Genomic DNA, 16,945 nt, shown 5'->3' on the forward strand with positions numbered 1-16,945 from the left:
AGGTAACCAGGGTGTTCACATTAATGGTTTCCAGATGGTATTCCATCTTCCATCTACTTATCAATTAATTGCTGAATTGCTTACTTATCAGGAGTAACCCTCTCTATCTTCAAAAATAATTTCTTCTGAGCGGCTCCTCTAACATGTCTAACCAGCACTTACTATGCACTTTTGTAGCACCATATCTGATCTACAACACGCCTTTAATGTATGCAGTACTTAATGCACCAGAACCTTCTAGTCATGCCTTCTTCTTCAGACTGTGTATATATGTTTATCGCTCTCTCTGTGGGTGTGTGTGATTGCGGGACTGAAGCCAGGTGTGTACAAGTCAGGTGCCACTCACAGCTAACGCCAGCTTTCTAGAACTGATTGTGGACTCGGTTCTTGCCTTTCCGGCCTTTTCCACTTGTGCAGTCCCAACCTGCATTTGTTGCCTTTGTAACAAGCTGTTTCCCTCTGCCTTGCACCCTTGTCCTGACTCCTGATGCCTGTCTTATGAGGTAATCAGTTTACATGTCATTGATGGTTGTCATATATCCCTGTCTTTCATCTTCCTGGTTAAAGACCCATAACACACACACTGACTGGACGATGGGAAAGATTGTCCTAGGATTTAGATCTAACCTGGCTCCGGTGTTCGGTAAACACACAGCTGGGTCCCTTCCTCCTCACCCACCCCTATAACTGTACTATGGACCTCCTGCCAGGAGCCCCTCTCCCAAGGGGCTACCACTACAACCTTTCCCAACCTGTTCCTAGTGGAACAGGTCGTCTTAGGCACGCAGGGAGGTCACAGAGAAATCATGCTTTTTGCCACAGGCACACCGTAAAAGCATAATGAAGAAATAGGTCATTCAATTTATATATGTTGTGATGATTGAACTTAACATTTCTGGTTTTAATTTATAGATTATTTAAAAAAGGCGCTGAGTCAATTTTTTGAGGATAAATCAGCGTAGCAGACTTCCTGCAGCAGCACCTGTGTTATTGTGCTGACCCGGCTGCTTTCTCATACTAATCTGCGGTGTGTGAGTTGGTATTCAGCTGCTCTTGCATACTTTGGGAGTTCATGTGCAGAGTATCTGAAAGGGCTAATGGCTCCCATGGTAATTTCCTCACCATCACAAGTGAGGGGCCACATACTTAACTTTTTTCAAAACCTCTAGAAAGTTACAACAATGGCTGATGAGTCTCTTGGACATAAGCAATGAGCAGTGAATAGTCAGTGCTCTAAACACCATAGGAACGAATAGCCGAGAAAAATGATGTGTGACTTACACACTTGCATTTTTTTACGCATAGCACTCGGTCTGTTTCCGATTTCTTTACAGATTTTGTCAGTGTTTCTTCGTCACTTAGACTGTGCTGCATGCACTTAAACAGAAGTTGCTGGGATGAAGAAACATCCGAATATTTATTTTTATTTTTTTGTATTAAGTGCCTGCTCAGTTCATCAGTCCCACAATGGAAATAAATATCTGTAGCTAAATTGAGACAGTGTGACCCATTGCCAACACCAGTCCCCTAAACTGCCTCCTGGGCACTGGCAGCGATCTGGGTCCATCGCCAGATGGGGAGCATGTTGGCCCTCCAGCCTGTAAGCAAACAAACCCTCCATGTTGTCAGGATGTTGAGGGATGTAGCTGTTCAGCCTTTATGACCCCACACAGGTAGATGTGCAGTACCCACAGACACACACCTCATTAATGTTGTTATGGAAAGTCTGCTCAGACAAAGGAAGCCCTAATCATAACAATAGTAATGCAGTCAGCTTCTAGTGCAGACTACTCCTTTCCCTGCCAGTAAGATCATTAAGGATAACATGATTTCAGAAAGTCAAGGCAAAATAGAAAAAAAAAAATTGTGTGTACATTTACCTGAAAGCTGGACCTTTTTCCTCACCTGTGCACATAAAATGAAATACCCACAAGAGCAAGGTTTGGACAATTGTATGTGCTGAAATCATTGAAAAGTCAAATTTTAAATTCAAAATTCAACTGTCAAATGAATTAAAGAAAATTATTTCCAAACAATGGCACACACATGGCATTTTTCCTGCATTTATTTCTATTAATCACGGTAAAGATGGAGGAGCTGCTCCTTTCATCATTATTATCTTGGAAATCAGGTCTAATCCTAATTACAAAAATAGAATATCTATCCCAACGGTACATGACTATAAAGGAAATTGTAGAAAGGGAGTGGTGCTGGATCCCGCCAACATGTCTCTGGAACATTAGAGATATTTTTAAGGAAGTTGAATAACACCCTTGGAGTGCTGGGCTGAAGGGTAAAGAGAAAAAAAAAGAAAAAAGAAAAAAAAAAGCAAGAGCAGAAATTGCCTTGAGACTCAAATAGCAGAGGCCTCGCAATTATGATTCAAAGGCTTGTTACCTGAGGAAATGGTGGAATGATAGGAGATGATAAGTTTAAAAATGAGTCTGGCGGTATGGGGGGGGGGGGGGGGGGGGTAAGAGTAAGAAGAGCAGACTGGGAAGAGAGGCTGGGAGGAAGGTGAGAGAGAGAGAGAGAAACAGAGAGACAGAGAGAGAAGCTGTTGCTGCTTGTCCACAGTGTCCAGAAAACTTGAGCCAGATCCAGGAAGAGGCACTGCTGCTGGAGGCTGATATGTGTGTGAAGGAAGTGGCGGGAGCACAGGGGCAGGAATCACCCTACAGGCAGGAAACGGCCTGTGGAGGTGATGGCGGGGGTGGAGGTGGAGGGTCTCGGCTCCTGTCTAATAGCTGTTTGCTCAACACTCTTGCACACGGAGGCCTGCAGGCCAGGCTTAATCTCTGAAGAGGACGGACACATATAGATTGAGCTAGATGGCTTCTGGTTGCAAAGCATGCATATACAAACCGAGGAGGAAACTGGTGTACAAACATACTCTTGCACACAACAGTGCTGCCATGAAGACACATGAAGTCTGCTCTTGTTAGAGTAACTGGGTTTTATTGAGAGAAAGAAAAACAATAAATGCAACACCATTTCTTTGGGTTTCTGTGGGCAAAGACATTTGTTTAAGTTATGTACTTGTGGATTTGGCATAGCTGCTCCCTCTTCAGGCATTTAAAAAGTTTCACAGTTTTTTCAGTTTAGGGCACAAATCACGTGATAAATGCCAGAATGTGGAACTCACAAGTGTATTTGAGTTGGAGAACAAGTGTTCATAAAGCCATCTGAAGGCTTGCTTTATAGCAAGTTATTGAGAGAAAAACAACACTGCTTATTCAAATCACAATATCAATCTTTTAATGTAGATGTGAATAAGTGAGACAGCAGCTGGATACGGCTGTGCATTGCTGAGTAGCAGAGTGGTAATGGGCTTCCTGCGTTGACCACAACAGGCTTTGCAGATAGAAACAACATGTTTTTTTAAGCTTTGTTGTGGCCTCCTTTCAAGAACCCTTGGTTATAAAACTATCTACTGTCAGCCAAAAGGCCAAAAACAAAAATGTGTGTATTCAACTTTATAGACAAAAACTGTGCATTAAATATTTAATATAGTTCAAATTACTTGAATAATTTATTAAATAATTTCCTTTCTGTTTACACATACTGGACACCTGCGTAGGGAATTGATGCATTCTGGTTTTGGAGGTGTACATTAAGCCATTACTGAATCCCAAAGAACTTTCAATGTACACATAAATATTCTCACAGCTTTCACCAAGGGATTGGAAAAATGCACAGTTGGATCCTATTAAAATCTGTTGACGTTTACATGAATCTCGCAAAATTTAACACGGTGAGCTGTACTCATAGGACATTCATTCATTCATCTTCTACTGCTTATCCATTTCCAGGTTGCGGGGAATGCTGGAGCCAATCCCAGCTCACACTGGGTGAGGGCAGGGTACAGCCTGGACAGGTCACCAGTCCATCACAGGGCCAACACACAGAGACAGACAGAGACCAACAACCACTCACACTCAGACCTTTACCTCCAGGCAATTTACAGTCACCTATTAACCTAATCATGCATCTCTTGATGAAGAACATGCAAACTTTGGATAGAAAGGCCCCAGGCCGGTAACCAAACCCATGACTTTTGTGTTGAGGGGCAACAGCACTACCCTCTATGCCGCTGTGCTGCCCGCTCACTGCACGATGACTGAATATTTTATCAGGAACACATGCACACCTGCCTATTGATACCTTTATCCATCATTAAAAACTCTTGTCAGCACAACAAAAGATATCTAACAGAGGTTGTGTCTCACTAAACTGAATGCATGAATACTGGAAAAATGTAGCCTGGTCCGATAAATGTGGATTTCTGTTGAGGTATCAGATTACAGAGTCATAACTTCGCATCGACAGCACAAATCCATGGACTCAACCTGCTTTTTGTCAAGCGTCGGGCACCTGGTGGAGATGGTGTGGGAATGTCCTGGCCAGTCACTCATTGTCTGATTGAGTACTGATGCTGGCCATGCACATCACTTTCTGTCACTATTAACCATCGTCTAATATCTAGGTTTACAATGAAACTGGTTTCATGAGTTCAGTGAACTTTAGTGCCTTCTCCATTCACCAGATGTAAATCCAGCAGAACACCCACGGGATGTGTGATAGAATGTGCCAGAATGTGCAGCTGACAGATCTGCTGAAATGATGTGAAGCAATCCTGACAACATGGATCAAGATCTCGAAGGAAGGTTTCCAGCATCTCCCGGAATCAATATTGAGGCTTTTTTTACCAAACAAAAGGACGCCCTACTCAGTTCTAGTCTGTTGTTGTGCTCTGTGCTTCTATGCTCACCTACTCAAAATATCCAAAAGAATCAGCAGCGTGATTAACGTATCATTTGGATGAATAATTACTCCCGCAGTAAGAGAATGGGGCTTTTTAAACATAGACCTGAATAAATTTCAGTGACTATTAAAGAATATGTAAACATCTGTCCTTACGTTAAGGTGTTTTAAAAAGTGGCACTGATTTGCCATAATGATCAAAGACAGAAACTGGAAGTGGAGTTATAAGTAGCCATTTCTCCTCTTTCTTCTTATACAGTATAATGCCTGTGAGAAGTGGCAGGAGTTCAAGTCAAACAAACAGAGACTCAGTCCTGTTGCAGGTTAGTGCCAGTGAGGTATGTAATGTTACACCGCAGAGCATATAGAATTAGGAAACTCTTCTATTAGATTAAATTAGATGAAATTTAAAACTCTCCATTGAAACTGGGTCATCGCCAAAGCAGAGAGAAGGGTGCAACAGAAAGTTTTTGTAAAAATTGTTGCATTAGTCAACCATTAGACTACAAAACAACAACAACAAAAAAAACAAGTACTTCAGTATAAACAATATAACTATGTCAGATCAAGATACATATAACAAAATATATAAAACATCAAAACATCAGCACAATGTCAATTGGCACTCTATTCTAGATCCACATTGTCCTCTACAACGAAAGATTTTAAATAAAATATCCTGTTTAAGATGTTACAGGTGATTGGCCTACTAATGTGTGTAGAAGAGCATTTTTCTTTATCATATTTAATATAAAAGTCATTACAAGGACACTTTTGCAAAATGTAAATAAAATTGCAGCTGTGGAATTCACAGGTTTGCAGATCTAAATCAGATGTGTCGAGAGTCTCACTCACATCATCATATTTCCAGATGGAGGCCATACAGTATATGGACAGACTCACAAAAATGAAAACAATGTGCAGCCATCACCTTGTAAAATTTAAACTTGGGTGGTTGCAGATCACAATACTGACAGGGAATTCAGTGAGACACACAAAAAAAAAAAAAACTATTGCTGCACCTCTCCTGAGAGCCATGGATTGTATTTTCTTGTTGCTTAATAGCTAGTGGGAGGTTTGTTTGTCACGTCGCTCTTCCTCCTCAAGTGCAACTGTCCATTGTTATGTACAGTGCGACACGTGTTGTTATTTCCCCTCTCTTAAAAGCCTGAGCAAGTCCTTTCCAATCTTCCACACAGAAAGGGCCATGACCTCAGGCCCCCACGACTTCACCAAAACGACAAACAATAAACATCCCATGGTAGCAAAGGTGGGGAAAACCCCTTGCTTGCTCCACAACTCCAAGACATTTGCATCTATAGCTGCTGCCTGCATCACTCTGCACAAATACTGTTCTGATTAGACAATCATAAGACTTTTATAAACACACAATTGTTCAGGATCCCAACAATCATGTACACTGTCAATCCCTTGTACTTTATTTTTTAAAAAACAAACACACTGAGACAGATGAAGACAGATTTGGCTCTATAAGTCAAACAGGCCAAATTGTTAAAATCTTGAAGACCACTGAAATAAACAAACAAAATAGAATGAATAAATAATAATACAAAAACTCACTAACTAAAACCAAAAGTTTGGTGTGTGCCTGTATGAGGCGTCCTTCTTAAAAGATGAAAGACAGGTGAAGGAGGACATTTTACAAATGAATTGTGAGCAGTTCTTAATGTCTGTCAGGTCATCATATTTCCCTTAGACTTAGTTAAAGGGAAAAACAGAAACAAAAGGAAAGGGAATACTGGCGCTCCTGTCATCTGGCTTGTTTCTGCTGACCCCAACTGGACAAAAAAGAAAAGGGAGGAACAAAAAACAAACCCATTTCTCATTCTCATTTACATCGCTTCTGGAATGACCCAGTTTAATGGATACATTATTTAATGCGATCTATTTTATGTGTCTTAAAGGCTTTGAAAAGAGAAAGAATGACTTTCATAGTCCAACAATCAACAGCAAACAATACCTTGTATCAGTGGTGGGAAACCCCTCCGGCTTCTTTCAGCTGATGCTGAGTTATCACTTCACAATCTCAGCCATTCCTCATCTCTGCCATCTGCTCCAAGGCGTGCAGCCGAAGCATCCTGGAACATATGGAGGGAGGCAGGATGATCAAGGAAGGGGGATGTTAAGATGCACCATGCACTGCAAAGTGACCGGGAAGCAGCCCTATTGTTTTCAGGGTCACCTCACTTTTCCTTTCAGAGCCACCAGAGTTCTACTCTCTCCCCCTAAGGCTGTTCATCTCAAATAAACAAAACTCCTTGTCACCACTGAGTGTATCTTGTCCGATTTCCTCCCTCATCAAGGACTGAGGGAAAGGGTTTACATGTTATATAAACAAAGCAAGTTGTGGAACCAGCAGAGCATGCTAAGGAAAAAACATTTACACATGCAGACAAAAGAAGAAGCAAAAGCTACAAAAAATAAATATCAAACAAGATAATCATTGGATGTATCTGCAATCTATATTCAGGCTCCACAGATTGTTTACACTTTCAGTTGTAAATATGTCATGGCTGTTGCAATGCAGTAACAGACATGTTACTCATAAGCCATATTCACCTCTTCCTGGTTTGACATTGTCTGAGTGACAACACTAGCAATGGCCAGGTCTGCTGTGCTATTGGGCAGTGAGGAGGAACAGTGGGCGGGAGAGAACACACCTTAGTCACAAAGTTAAATATTAACTTTCCTTCAGGGTACAGCTTGCTCAACCTTTGAACACATTTCTCCATTTTACAGACGTTGCAGTAGAAAATGCAGGGAAGGTAGGCATTGAATGCGAGAGTGGACACACACCAGGGGATCTCGCTGAAGTTGTAGGGACCCACAGAAAACAGGTGACCAGGTAAGACTTTAAATGAACAGCAGGTTGTCTAAATAAGAGAGTTCTGTGTCAATCTCTGTGTTAGACTATGTAAAAATCATGTGACTCTTTTGTTGATGTTGTTTTTTGAGTTGTACCTTTTACTGCCAACCACACTAATTACCAAATACCAAATCATGCTTAATATGACGAAGCACAAACAACGATGCTGATGGGACACTTCATGCATATCAATAAAACTAGTTTACTAAATAAGAACAACACGTAAACTTAAGGACACAGAGAACAAAACAGATTTAAAAATATATATAATCATGTGTAATGTAACAAATGATCATATGTCACATTCTAGATTGCTGACACTGCATAAGCCCATGCTTTCTCAACACAGAAAAGACCCCATTACCAGTGTTTACATTTCAGTGTCCTAGTAACCTGCACTTGGTGATAGCCTTATCAAGATGGGACAAACCGCCACAATGATTTTAGCCATTCAATTTGTTACGCAATATAATTTGTTACATAATTTCAGCATCAAAATTATTATTATAAATTATACTATTATTGCTGTCCATATCCAGAACAGTCATGTCCTCATGGCTACACCTTTGTTAGTGGCGTCGACTTACTGTTACAACCCAAAACACTGCTACACTTTTAATGGCTCACTTTCTTTAGCTCACACTTGTTCAGTCTTTCATACAGTCTTTAAAACACACATCTTTTTTTTCCAGCATTAATTTGATAAAGGATCCAGGTGCTACAGCTAACCATTAAATATCAAATATCAGTTTGTGTTCACAGTGGCTTTTATGTAATGAGTTGTTAATGAGCTTTAATGAACATTATTACAGGACTGGCAGATAAGACTAAACATCTCTGGGTGCATAAGCTATTATGGCCATGCTTCAATATATTATTTATTATTCAAAGGTAGTTTTTATACATATATATTCATGGTTTTATCTCAGCTTCAGACTGAGCTTAATTTTCAGTGTTTGACTCGAAATAATCATGCTCATTAACAATGACTTTTCCAGCTGTTTTTCTGCATTGTACCATCAGACCTTCTGCTTTATCACTGACAAGCAATAGCACTGCCTGACTCTTCCACACATTTTCAGAGCAAGACAGAAATACAGAACTTGGCAGTGAGATAAGAAGGAAAGAGGGAGTTCTGCATGCTGTTCTGTAGATTGTTTAGGCCAGGGTCAACTGAAGGACGGCTCTGCTATTATGTGTAAAGAATGAATGCCTGTGATTATTGCAGCCAGATAGAGAGGAAGAGAAAGAGATGTTTGCATGGTCAAGTATAATTTTTATCATTTGTCAAATGCAATTTGTGTTGATCAATTCTAGAAATGCACTATGATGTTAGCTTTTTTTTTTTTTTTTTTTGGCTTAAGTGGCACTATCAAATTACCAACCATGAAATAGCTCATAGTCAAATAGTCTGTTCAAAGGATTATAATCATACTGCTGGAGCAGAATATAAATTCAATGTTTAATTCAGTTTGATGACACAGAGAACATTTCACACCCTCTGGCCATCGTCAGTGTCTATAAACTGACACTCCCCTCACAAGCTGGGGCACTGAAACAAAAACAAACAAACAAACCGGACTCCTTTGTGAGTGATAAACGGGGCATGCAGACACAGACTCAAATGTAGCCTCTTACACATGCATGCACACATAAATACAAGTGAGTGTACAGTAGCACTGTCAGCAGAGCTCACAAACAGTTCCTCCCCGGCTTCCCTGCTATGGCTCCTGATCCAGTGCTACTTGGTGTATGTATTTTCTTCTCCTCTCTGCCTGTGTTAGGACAGAACAGGAAAAGATAAAGGAAGCCCGGTTGATGTGTTTACAGCCAACAATGCTGAAGAGAATAGCTGTGGAAGACGAAAGGGAAGAGAGCTAATGGCTGGTACAAAGCTGGCAGAACCGCCTGCCTTTCTGTGAAAAAACACCTTAGGGCCGAAAAAAAGGGAGGCATATTGAGGCATAAAAATTAATCTAGACCAAGAAAGCGGCAGCCACATTTTTGGGTGAAAATATGTGAGCGATTCTAAGTGACTTTCATGAATTGTTCAAAGCTGGGAGACATTATTTTATACGTGTGTGGCCAATTCTTTTTACCGACCCATGTTTACCTAGTTTGCGTTTTATTTGCCAAATTATTTCATACAAATATTTAGGTAAATAAGGTGACATCAACTGAAAACATGCCAATGATATACATTACATCAGTACATAATATTAAACTGAGTGTAGACAATTCCTCTTTTTTTATTCTACTGTAACTTTCTCAAGACATCTAGTCATCCTGAATGTATATTAACACTCCCTGTTGAGTTGCAGGACTAGAAATTATTTTCCTTTATGAAACTTGGACTTAAAATTATTTTTATTTTCGTGTAAACAACAAAGACATCATTACCTGTGTTTGTTATCGAAAGCCGTCTTTGAAAGGACAGTCCCAGCGTGTTGCATTATGGGTATTTCGTGCACCTGACGTTGCTCGGCGAACAGGTGTTCTGCCATTTTCCTTCCTCCCTCTGAGCGTTAATGCGCCTTAAGCCCGTGAGAACAGCGTCTTCCGGTGTCCACAGACAATAAGCGAAGAAAGACAAACATTTGGGAAATGTCAGCGTTAGACAAAATAACCAAGCGAGAGAGGAGCCGTCAACACCGGTTCAGCCCAGCGGCGTTCTTCTGTCAGAGAGAAAGCTGCACGCAAGTCCAGTTGTGTAGCCAAACTCAGAAATAGGTGGAAGATGGCACTTCGCATCACTCCATCACTGCCTCACCTGTAGGGCGATCATCCTATCAGGTCTATTCAAACCACCAAACCTGCCCCATTCATTGTTTTATTTCCTGACATGCTGCTGTTTTCTGCCTCTTTCAGCTCAGTCGTCTTCACAATACAGAGCTATGAGCCCATGATGTTTTTTTTTTTTCTGTTTCTTTCTTTCTTCTTTTCTCCATTATGTGCTACTGCACAGGTAGCTATTGCTATGTTTCCATTCATATTTTTAGTATGGATCATCCACCCCTGCTGCATTGTAACATGTATTTTAATATCCCTGCATGCAAAAAACTGTCAGAGCGTTAAAAATGTCCTAACATGGTAAATGTACCACAAAAGGATCAAGACACCCGCAAAGTTCTTAAAATGTGATTGTATTAAGGACTATACATCAGTCAATAGCACTTACATTAAAGTAGCAAACATGGAAGTGCATCATTGATTATAATAATCCAAAAATATGGTATGCAAAGATGGTTTGTATGATCCTTTTCCTTTTGCGGAAACATACATATTATACATGTGCAAAATTAGGAATTCAGGATTTAAACTTTTTTTGATTAGTATTTTGTCAGCATGTTGTCGCCATCAAATATTCTACCTTCTCTTTTCAATCTCAAAGGATCTTTAACTACTGTTGGAAACTATATTTTGGTGGTTAGGTAGCAAGTGAACAATGTGCTAATATGATAGATACACATAAGTCTCTAAAAAACCTTCACCTGGAATATCTGAAGCCAGCTTGTCAAACAAGAGTTACTGTAGTGCATGGATTAGAAGTTGTTGTGACTTTTTCCCATCTGAACTGTAAATATAGAAAGCCAACCTGTTGCCTCATGCATGCAAATGTCTGGCAAATCAGCGAATATCTTTACAGAAAGGTTTCTCTTTTCAAACAGAAGCTGGAATGCATGACAGGTTTATATTTGCATCACGAGCAACTATTGCAGTTTTGATATTGCTCTGAAAATGTAATGAATTTACAGTTAGACAAGGATAAGAGCAAAAACAAGGACAAAACAGACGGGGAAAACTGTGGAGGTTTGTAAAACATTAAATAACCTTACAATTTGGGAAATATGCATATTTTTATGTAGAGAGTTAATTGAGAAGGTTGATAACACCTTATACCTGCATTTTAAATATACAGCTAGCAGTTTTTTGGCTTAGCTTGCCATAATGACTGGAACTGGGGAAAAACACCTCCCCTGGCTCTGTCTAAAATTTTAGCTCTTTCTACCAGAAGCTCTACAGCTCACTAATTGCAATGTTAAATCTTGTTTTAGAGAAAAACTGAGGACAAAAAATGACATTGATATTATTGATCTGTTGATACGGTAGAGCCACCTTTTACTGTTTTTGTGTTAAGCTAACTACTTTATCCAGCATCACACTAATTAAACAAATTGAATAATGACTCTCACGCTGCCAAGATTAAATTAATTTTTCTCAGAATTTAAAACTAAAACCTAATGTGATTTGATGCAATACAGTCAGATTCTTTCTCTCTCTCTCTCTCTCACACACACACACACACACACACACAGGCAACTGCAACAATGAGTGATATTGCCAGTGCTATGTGTCAGTTAGACCTACGCAGGAAGGTCTTACAGTATGTGGGCCTTCCTGTTTGTGATACACTTTTCCTGTTGTGGATGATATCGTCACGAGTTCCTGACAGCTCATAGTCAGTTATGACTTCTGGATTTAGGGGACCCAGGCAGCATCTCTGCTCTATGATGACGCGCTCCTCATAGATACTGAGTGAAATATTTAGGTCATTTTATCTTTCATGTTCTTTTGTGTGGTTCACTAATTAAATATGCATTTACAAGAGTCCAAGAGAATTCAAAGCCACAGTGCACATGGGATATGGAAGCATTGTGGTTTAGCGATAGAGTTTATGTGATGTGTTTGCAAGCAACAGTATAAAATGAGAAGAATGTATGTACATTAATTTTCTATTTCTGTTTCTTAATTTCTCTATAGCCTCTTTTCGCTGGAACTAGAGGACTCTGGCTTGTATTTCTGCTCGCACATGGGATGACAATGCCGCTATCATGTTTTACTTGGTACTGAATTGAAGAATCCTGTCACTCAACATTGCCACCTAGTGGAGCTTGGAACTCCTTCCTGGGCAGAAAAAATCTTCCACTGAACTACTTCTCTCATCTGGGTAGATGCCTGTTCTGCAACACTTTTATCAGATTCCATTTATCCACTGAAAACAACAATAGCCACCACAAACCAGGATTGCCGTTCCCCAAACGCTGGTGGGTCAAGGTCTGAAATCCTACTCTTGAGACCCTGCTGGAGCTTGTAGAAAGAGAGCAGCTCTTCACTACCGCCTCACAGAAATAGCTCTTCTTCTGACATACATGTGAGGATACTCTCATGTCCCATGGTTTCCTGCAAGAGTTAATGGTGCCCCAAAGCAATAACAGGTCTTATCCAACAAGAAGCAAATTGAGCCACACAGGAGAAGTCACACTCCCATTCTCAGAAGAGACAGCACAAACAAGAGCAAAGCCAGATGGAACTGTTATCAAATGCCACACTCTCAACAACCACACCAACAGCAACACAAAATGGTAAGAATTCAGTCAGATACAATTTATCTGTCTTTGGTAAAGACGAGCTGGAGAGCAAAGTCTTGGGTACATCTCCTCTAAGTGCTTTACTGGGTTTGGGCATTTAGGTGTTTTCCATCGTGTGACTGCCTCACCACCACAATGCGGTGACTAAGTGGGATGTGATTTATTTATTCTGTTTCAGGTACTGTGACAAACCAGCCAGGCAAATATACCAGTCACAACTGGGAATTTTTGCTGGGCGTCCTGGTCACAGCAATTTCTATCTCCCTTCTAATTGCCCTTCTGGCTAAATGCCAGGTGGTTCGAAATTATTTTGCCAGCTACCGGCACACAAGGCTGAAGGAGGCAGACAATGTCAGCCACTGTGACCCAGAATCAGGTTTGCTTAGTTTTGTTTTATATGCACATTTTCTTTACACACATTGACCTCCAAGTAAATCAAAGTTGATTGTTGTTATATTTCCTAAACCTCTTCTCCTAAGGTTACAGAAAAGATTATTTATTTTACATTTTACAGAGAGAGGATTCATTCTAATTCTGGAATAAATAACAGAATATCAAAATAATAAAACGATTTCAAATGCATGATATATGAATCACTGGATTGACTACCTGATCTACTCTACCTGTCTAGAATCAAAGAACGAACAAGACAAAATTACTGATTATTCATTCGTTCATTCATCTTCAACTGCTTATCAGTTTCTGGGTCGCAGGGCAAAATTATGAATGGTAAACATAGTAGAGCATTGAGCAAGTAAATGACCAGATGTTCCTTCAAGAATACAACAACAGAGCAAATAATTAGAGATTATTGGTGACAAATATTATTGTTAGATGTGATTTATGTTATATCATACATGCCACACATTGTTTTACTTCCCCCCAAAACTAAACTAAATCCCAAATAATTTCACCAAGATGTCACTGCAATATCATCGCCAACCCTGTAATGATATAATTGGGTAAAAAAAAACAGAAACAAGATTGACCTGAAACAAAAAAAACTAAACAAAAAAAAACTAAACAAAAACAAATAAATGGTGCCATGTATCTATGACACAATCCCTGATTTTGAGTTCGTAAAAATAATCATTAAATTCTCATTAACTTGGTATAATTTCTGTCAAAGCTGGTCTGATCACATAAATCGAGTTGTACATCAATGTGATTACAGCTTTCCATGTCCTGCATCAGAATGAAATATAGATCTCACCTGTTATCACATTCATAATTCACTGCAACTCTCTTGTTTCTGTAAGTGCCTCGAGGCCTAGAGATGGAGTATGCCATGCACACTGGATGGCAAACTCGCATTGTCCCTCCTGTGAGTGAGGAAGATGATGATGGATTCATAGAGGACAACTATATCCCAGCCAGCGAGAGAGCGAGGGCCGAGAGAGCAGCGGAGAACATGGAGGACACTGAGGAAGAGATGGATGAGATTGAATTTTCCATTGCTTAGCAGGAAGTGTGTGTGCTCTTGCTTGACTAAACCACCAAATCCACTCCCACCTTCTCCTTAGTTTTCTGTTTGTTTGATTGAGATTTGTACTGTCAGTATAAATACCAGCTCTCCAGAGGGTCCTAATGTTACAGCAGCAGCAAAGAGTAGTTCTCATAGTGTGGCCATTTTACTCAGTCCCCACTAAAGGGAATTTTAGCATAATCGTAGGACATTAAATACAAATCTGGTTTATCGTGCCTTGTTTTTCAGCATACTGACAATAGAAACACTAAATATGTTATGTATGTATGTAACCCTAACCCTATGTTTCCAGTTTTGAAGTGATAGTCAAAAGGGCAAAGTTTTTCAAAAGAAGAGTGAAAAAGAGGTCAAGGTCCTGTGACTATAAGATATTCCACAATATGGAATATTAATATCAACAGTGTGATATCAAAATAGTTTTTGTATGTGTTGTTTTGCTGTACTGCCTTCGATCCTCATTTCACTTTTTTGCTCACCGCACATAACTAATCAGGTCAAGAATAAAATTAAAACTTGTTTGCTAAATACAACAAAATAAATCTCGCAGTTAAAAAAAAGAAATAGAACATATTGTACATAACATGGCCAGCATGGCGGCATAGTGCCGCCCCACAATAAGAAGGCCGCATGTTCGGTTCCCAGGCCTGGGGCCTTCATGTGTGAAGGTTGCATGTTCTCCCTGTGCCTGCACAGGTTTCCTCCCACCGTCCAAAGACATCATGTTTGGGTTAACTGGTGACTCTAAATTATCCGTTGGTCTGAGTGCGAGTGGTTGTCTGTCTCTTACTCTCTGTGTGTTGGCCCTGTGATGGACTGGAGACATGTACAGGGTGACCCCATAGCCCGCTGGGATCGGCTCCAGCAGCCCCATGACCTGGAAACCGATAAACGAATGAATGTATGTAACAATGTTCGGGTTGGGCTGTATTGAATATTTTGCAGTTGCCCCACTAACCAGTCACCATTTCATCAGTTCATCGGATTCTCCCAAGTTGTTTGATTTGTTGATTTTCTTGTACAGGTCGTGTCATATCTCTATTGTCGTCTTTTGTCTTCTTTCTTCAATTGATACAATCCATGACCAGTGTGTGCTGTAATAAACAGCATTTTCAATTGGTCACAGTTTATGGAGGGTAGTCAGGTGAGCAACAAAGCTGTGGTGGGATCAAGGTGTCACCACTGTTGTATGTTTCAGGGACTTTGACAGAAATTAATCATGATGTATCAAATTCATTACTGTTATGCTCTAACTTTTGAAGTGATTCCATAGAATTATTTTTATTTTTGTTGTTGGACTACAAGATGTAAATGTATAGAGACTGTAGATCTACTTGCAACTAGTTACTCTTCACCCTTGTCTATTTTAAGATGTAGGCTGGTATACATGTGAAATCAGGTTTTCTCAGAAAAACTCAAACTATGGTTTTGTCAATAAATTGTAAATAGGGTGACCTCAATAAAACTAGTTGAAAATGGAGCAGTCATCCGGTTCATCTGCCTTTTCTAAATGTATACATTCTAATGATGAATGCAACTTCAGAAAAGTACAGTTTTTCCACCGTGTGGCTGCATGCTTCATTGGTCTTAAACTAAACTCACCACACACACACACACACCTTTCTTTTTAAACTTCCCCAACACTGCAATCAACAACTGTAATTAAGCTTGACACCGCAACCAGAAAAGAAGCCCGGAGCGATCCGGATCCCCAGAGACCATCCAGCTGATGAGAGCGGTCTGACAGGTCTGTGTGAAGCTGTCAGACGAGAAGCTCCCACCCAAAAACAGCAACTCAAGTTCACAAAGGCGAGCCGGGGCAACACCGGAACAACCGCTCTACCTTCAAAATAGAATAACGTGCATGGCTGTTGTGTGTGTGTGTGTGTGTGTGTGTGTGCCAGTTCATCCAGGCTGCACATTAACAAAACACCAGATTTCCTTTTCATGGATAACAACATAACAGGGATTATATAGTATACATATGGATTCATTTTTAATTTAGAGTATTAGATGTAAGAGCTGCAATTGCTGTCATGTCGTGTGGTATTTTAACTTTGTGTTTCGAAGGGTTGTGGGTTTGTATAGCTTCTGTCTTGAGATTTTTTTTTTTTTCAATCATAAAAAATGAAAGGAAAGAGAAATACCTCAGGTGCCATATTAAATTCCACACAAAGGTTTTGTGTTCAAACTAAACTAAAGCCATAGTAGGAAAATATACCGAAGATTCAGCAGCCGAAGTTGACCCACTTATTAAACATGCTGTTCAGAAGGATATACTGTTATATAATATGCAGTGTTTGATTGTTACCACTGATACATTACATGTAAATGAATGGTAAATGTTTAAAGTATTTTAATATATTATTATCAACTATTGTGTATGCTAATACATCATATTTTATAGAATATAATATTTGATTAAATTAGTTACTCAAATGA

At 39.8% G+C, this 16,945-nt stretch overlaps 2 protein-coding genes across 3 annotated transcripts in view; one reads left to right on the forward strand and one right to left on the reverse strand.

The window, feature by feature from the left end:
* The window catches only part of tie1 (tyrosine kinase with immunoglobulin-like and EGF-like domains 1), an 84,157-nt gene that overhangs the window by 24,598 nt on the left and 42,614 nt on the right, over positions 1–16,945 (reverse strand). Inside the window, exons 1-2 of one of the 2 annotated variants that reach the window (XM_029501058.1) lie at positions 10,052–10,158; positions 6,746–6,863 (exon numbers count right to left, since the gene is read on the reverse strand). The exons of the other annotated variant lie outside the window; for it this stretch is intronic. The gene's annotated coding sequence lies outside the window, so the exon portion shown is untranslated. Of the gene's footprint in view, positions 1–6,745; positions 6,864–10,051; positions 10,159–16,945 lie in introns of those variants that run through there. 2 annotated transcript variants of the gene reach the window in all.
* c4h1orf210 (chromosome 4 C1orf210 homolog) lies at positions 7,451–15,990 on the forward strand. The gene is made up of 4 exons (XM_029501066.1): positions 7,451–7,630; positions 12,413–13,014; positions 13,199–13,396; positions 14,280–15,990. The coding sequence occupies exons 2-4, from the start codon at positions 12,957–12,959 to the stop codon at positions 14,480–14,482; spliced, it is 459 nt and encodes a 152-aa protein (XP_029356926.1). The 5' UTR covers positions 7,451–7,630; positions 12,413–12,956; the 3' UTR covers positions 14,483–15,990.

The sequence above is a fragment of the Echeneis naucrates genome, chromosome 4 (assembly GCF_900963305.1).
Source record: "Echeneis naucrates chromosome 4, fEcheNa1.1, whole genome shotgun sequence".
Classification (NCBI taxonomy): Eukaryota; Metazoa; Chordata; class Actinopteri; order Carangiformes; family Echeneidae; genus Echeneis; species Echeneis naucrates.

Bases quoted from the DNA above. Each gene is read 5' to 3' on its own strand.
- c4h1orf210 (XM_029501066.1), top strand. From the start codon at position 12,957: ATGGAACTGTTATCAAATGCCACACTCTCAACAACCACACCAACAGCA. The intron at 13,015-13,198 runs GTAAGAATTCAG...ATTCTGTTTCAG, and splicing joins ACCAACAGCAACACAAAATG to GTACTGTGACAAACCAGCCA. The intron at 13,397-14,279 runs GTTTGCTTAGTT...TGTTTCTGTAAG, and splicing joins CCACTGTGACCCAGAATCAG to TGCCTCGAGGCCTAGAGATG.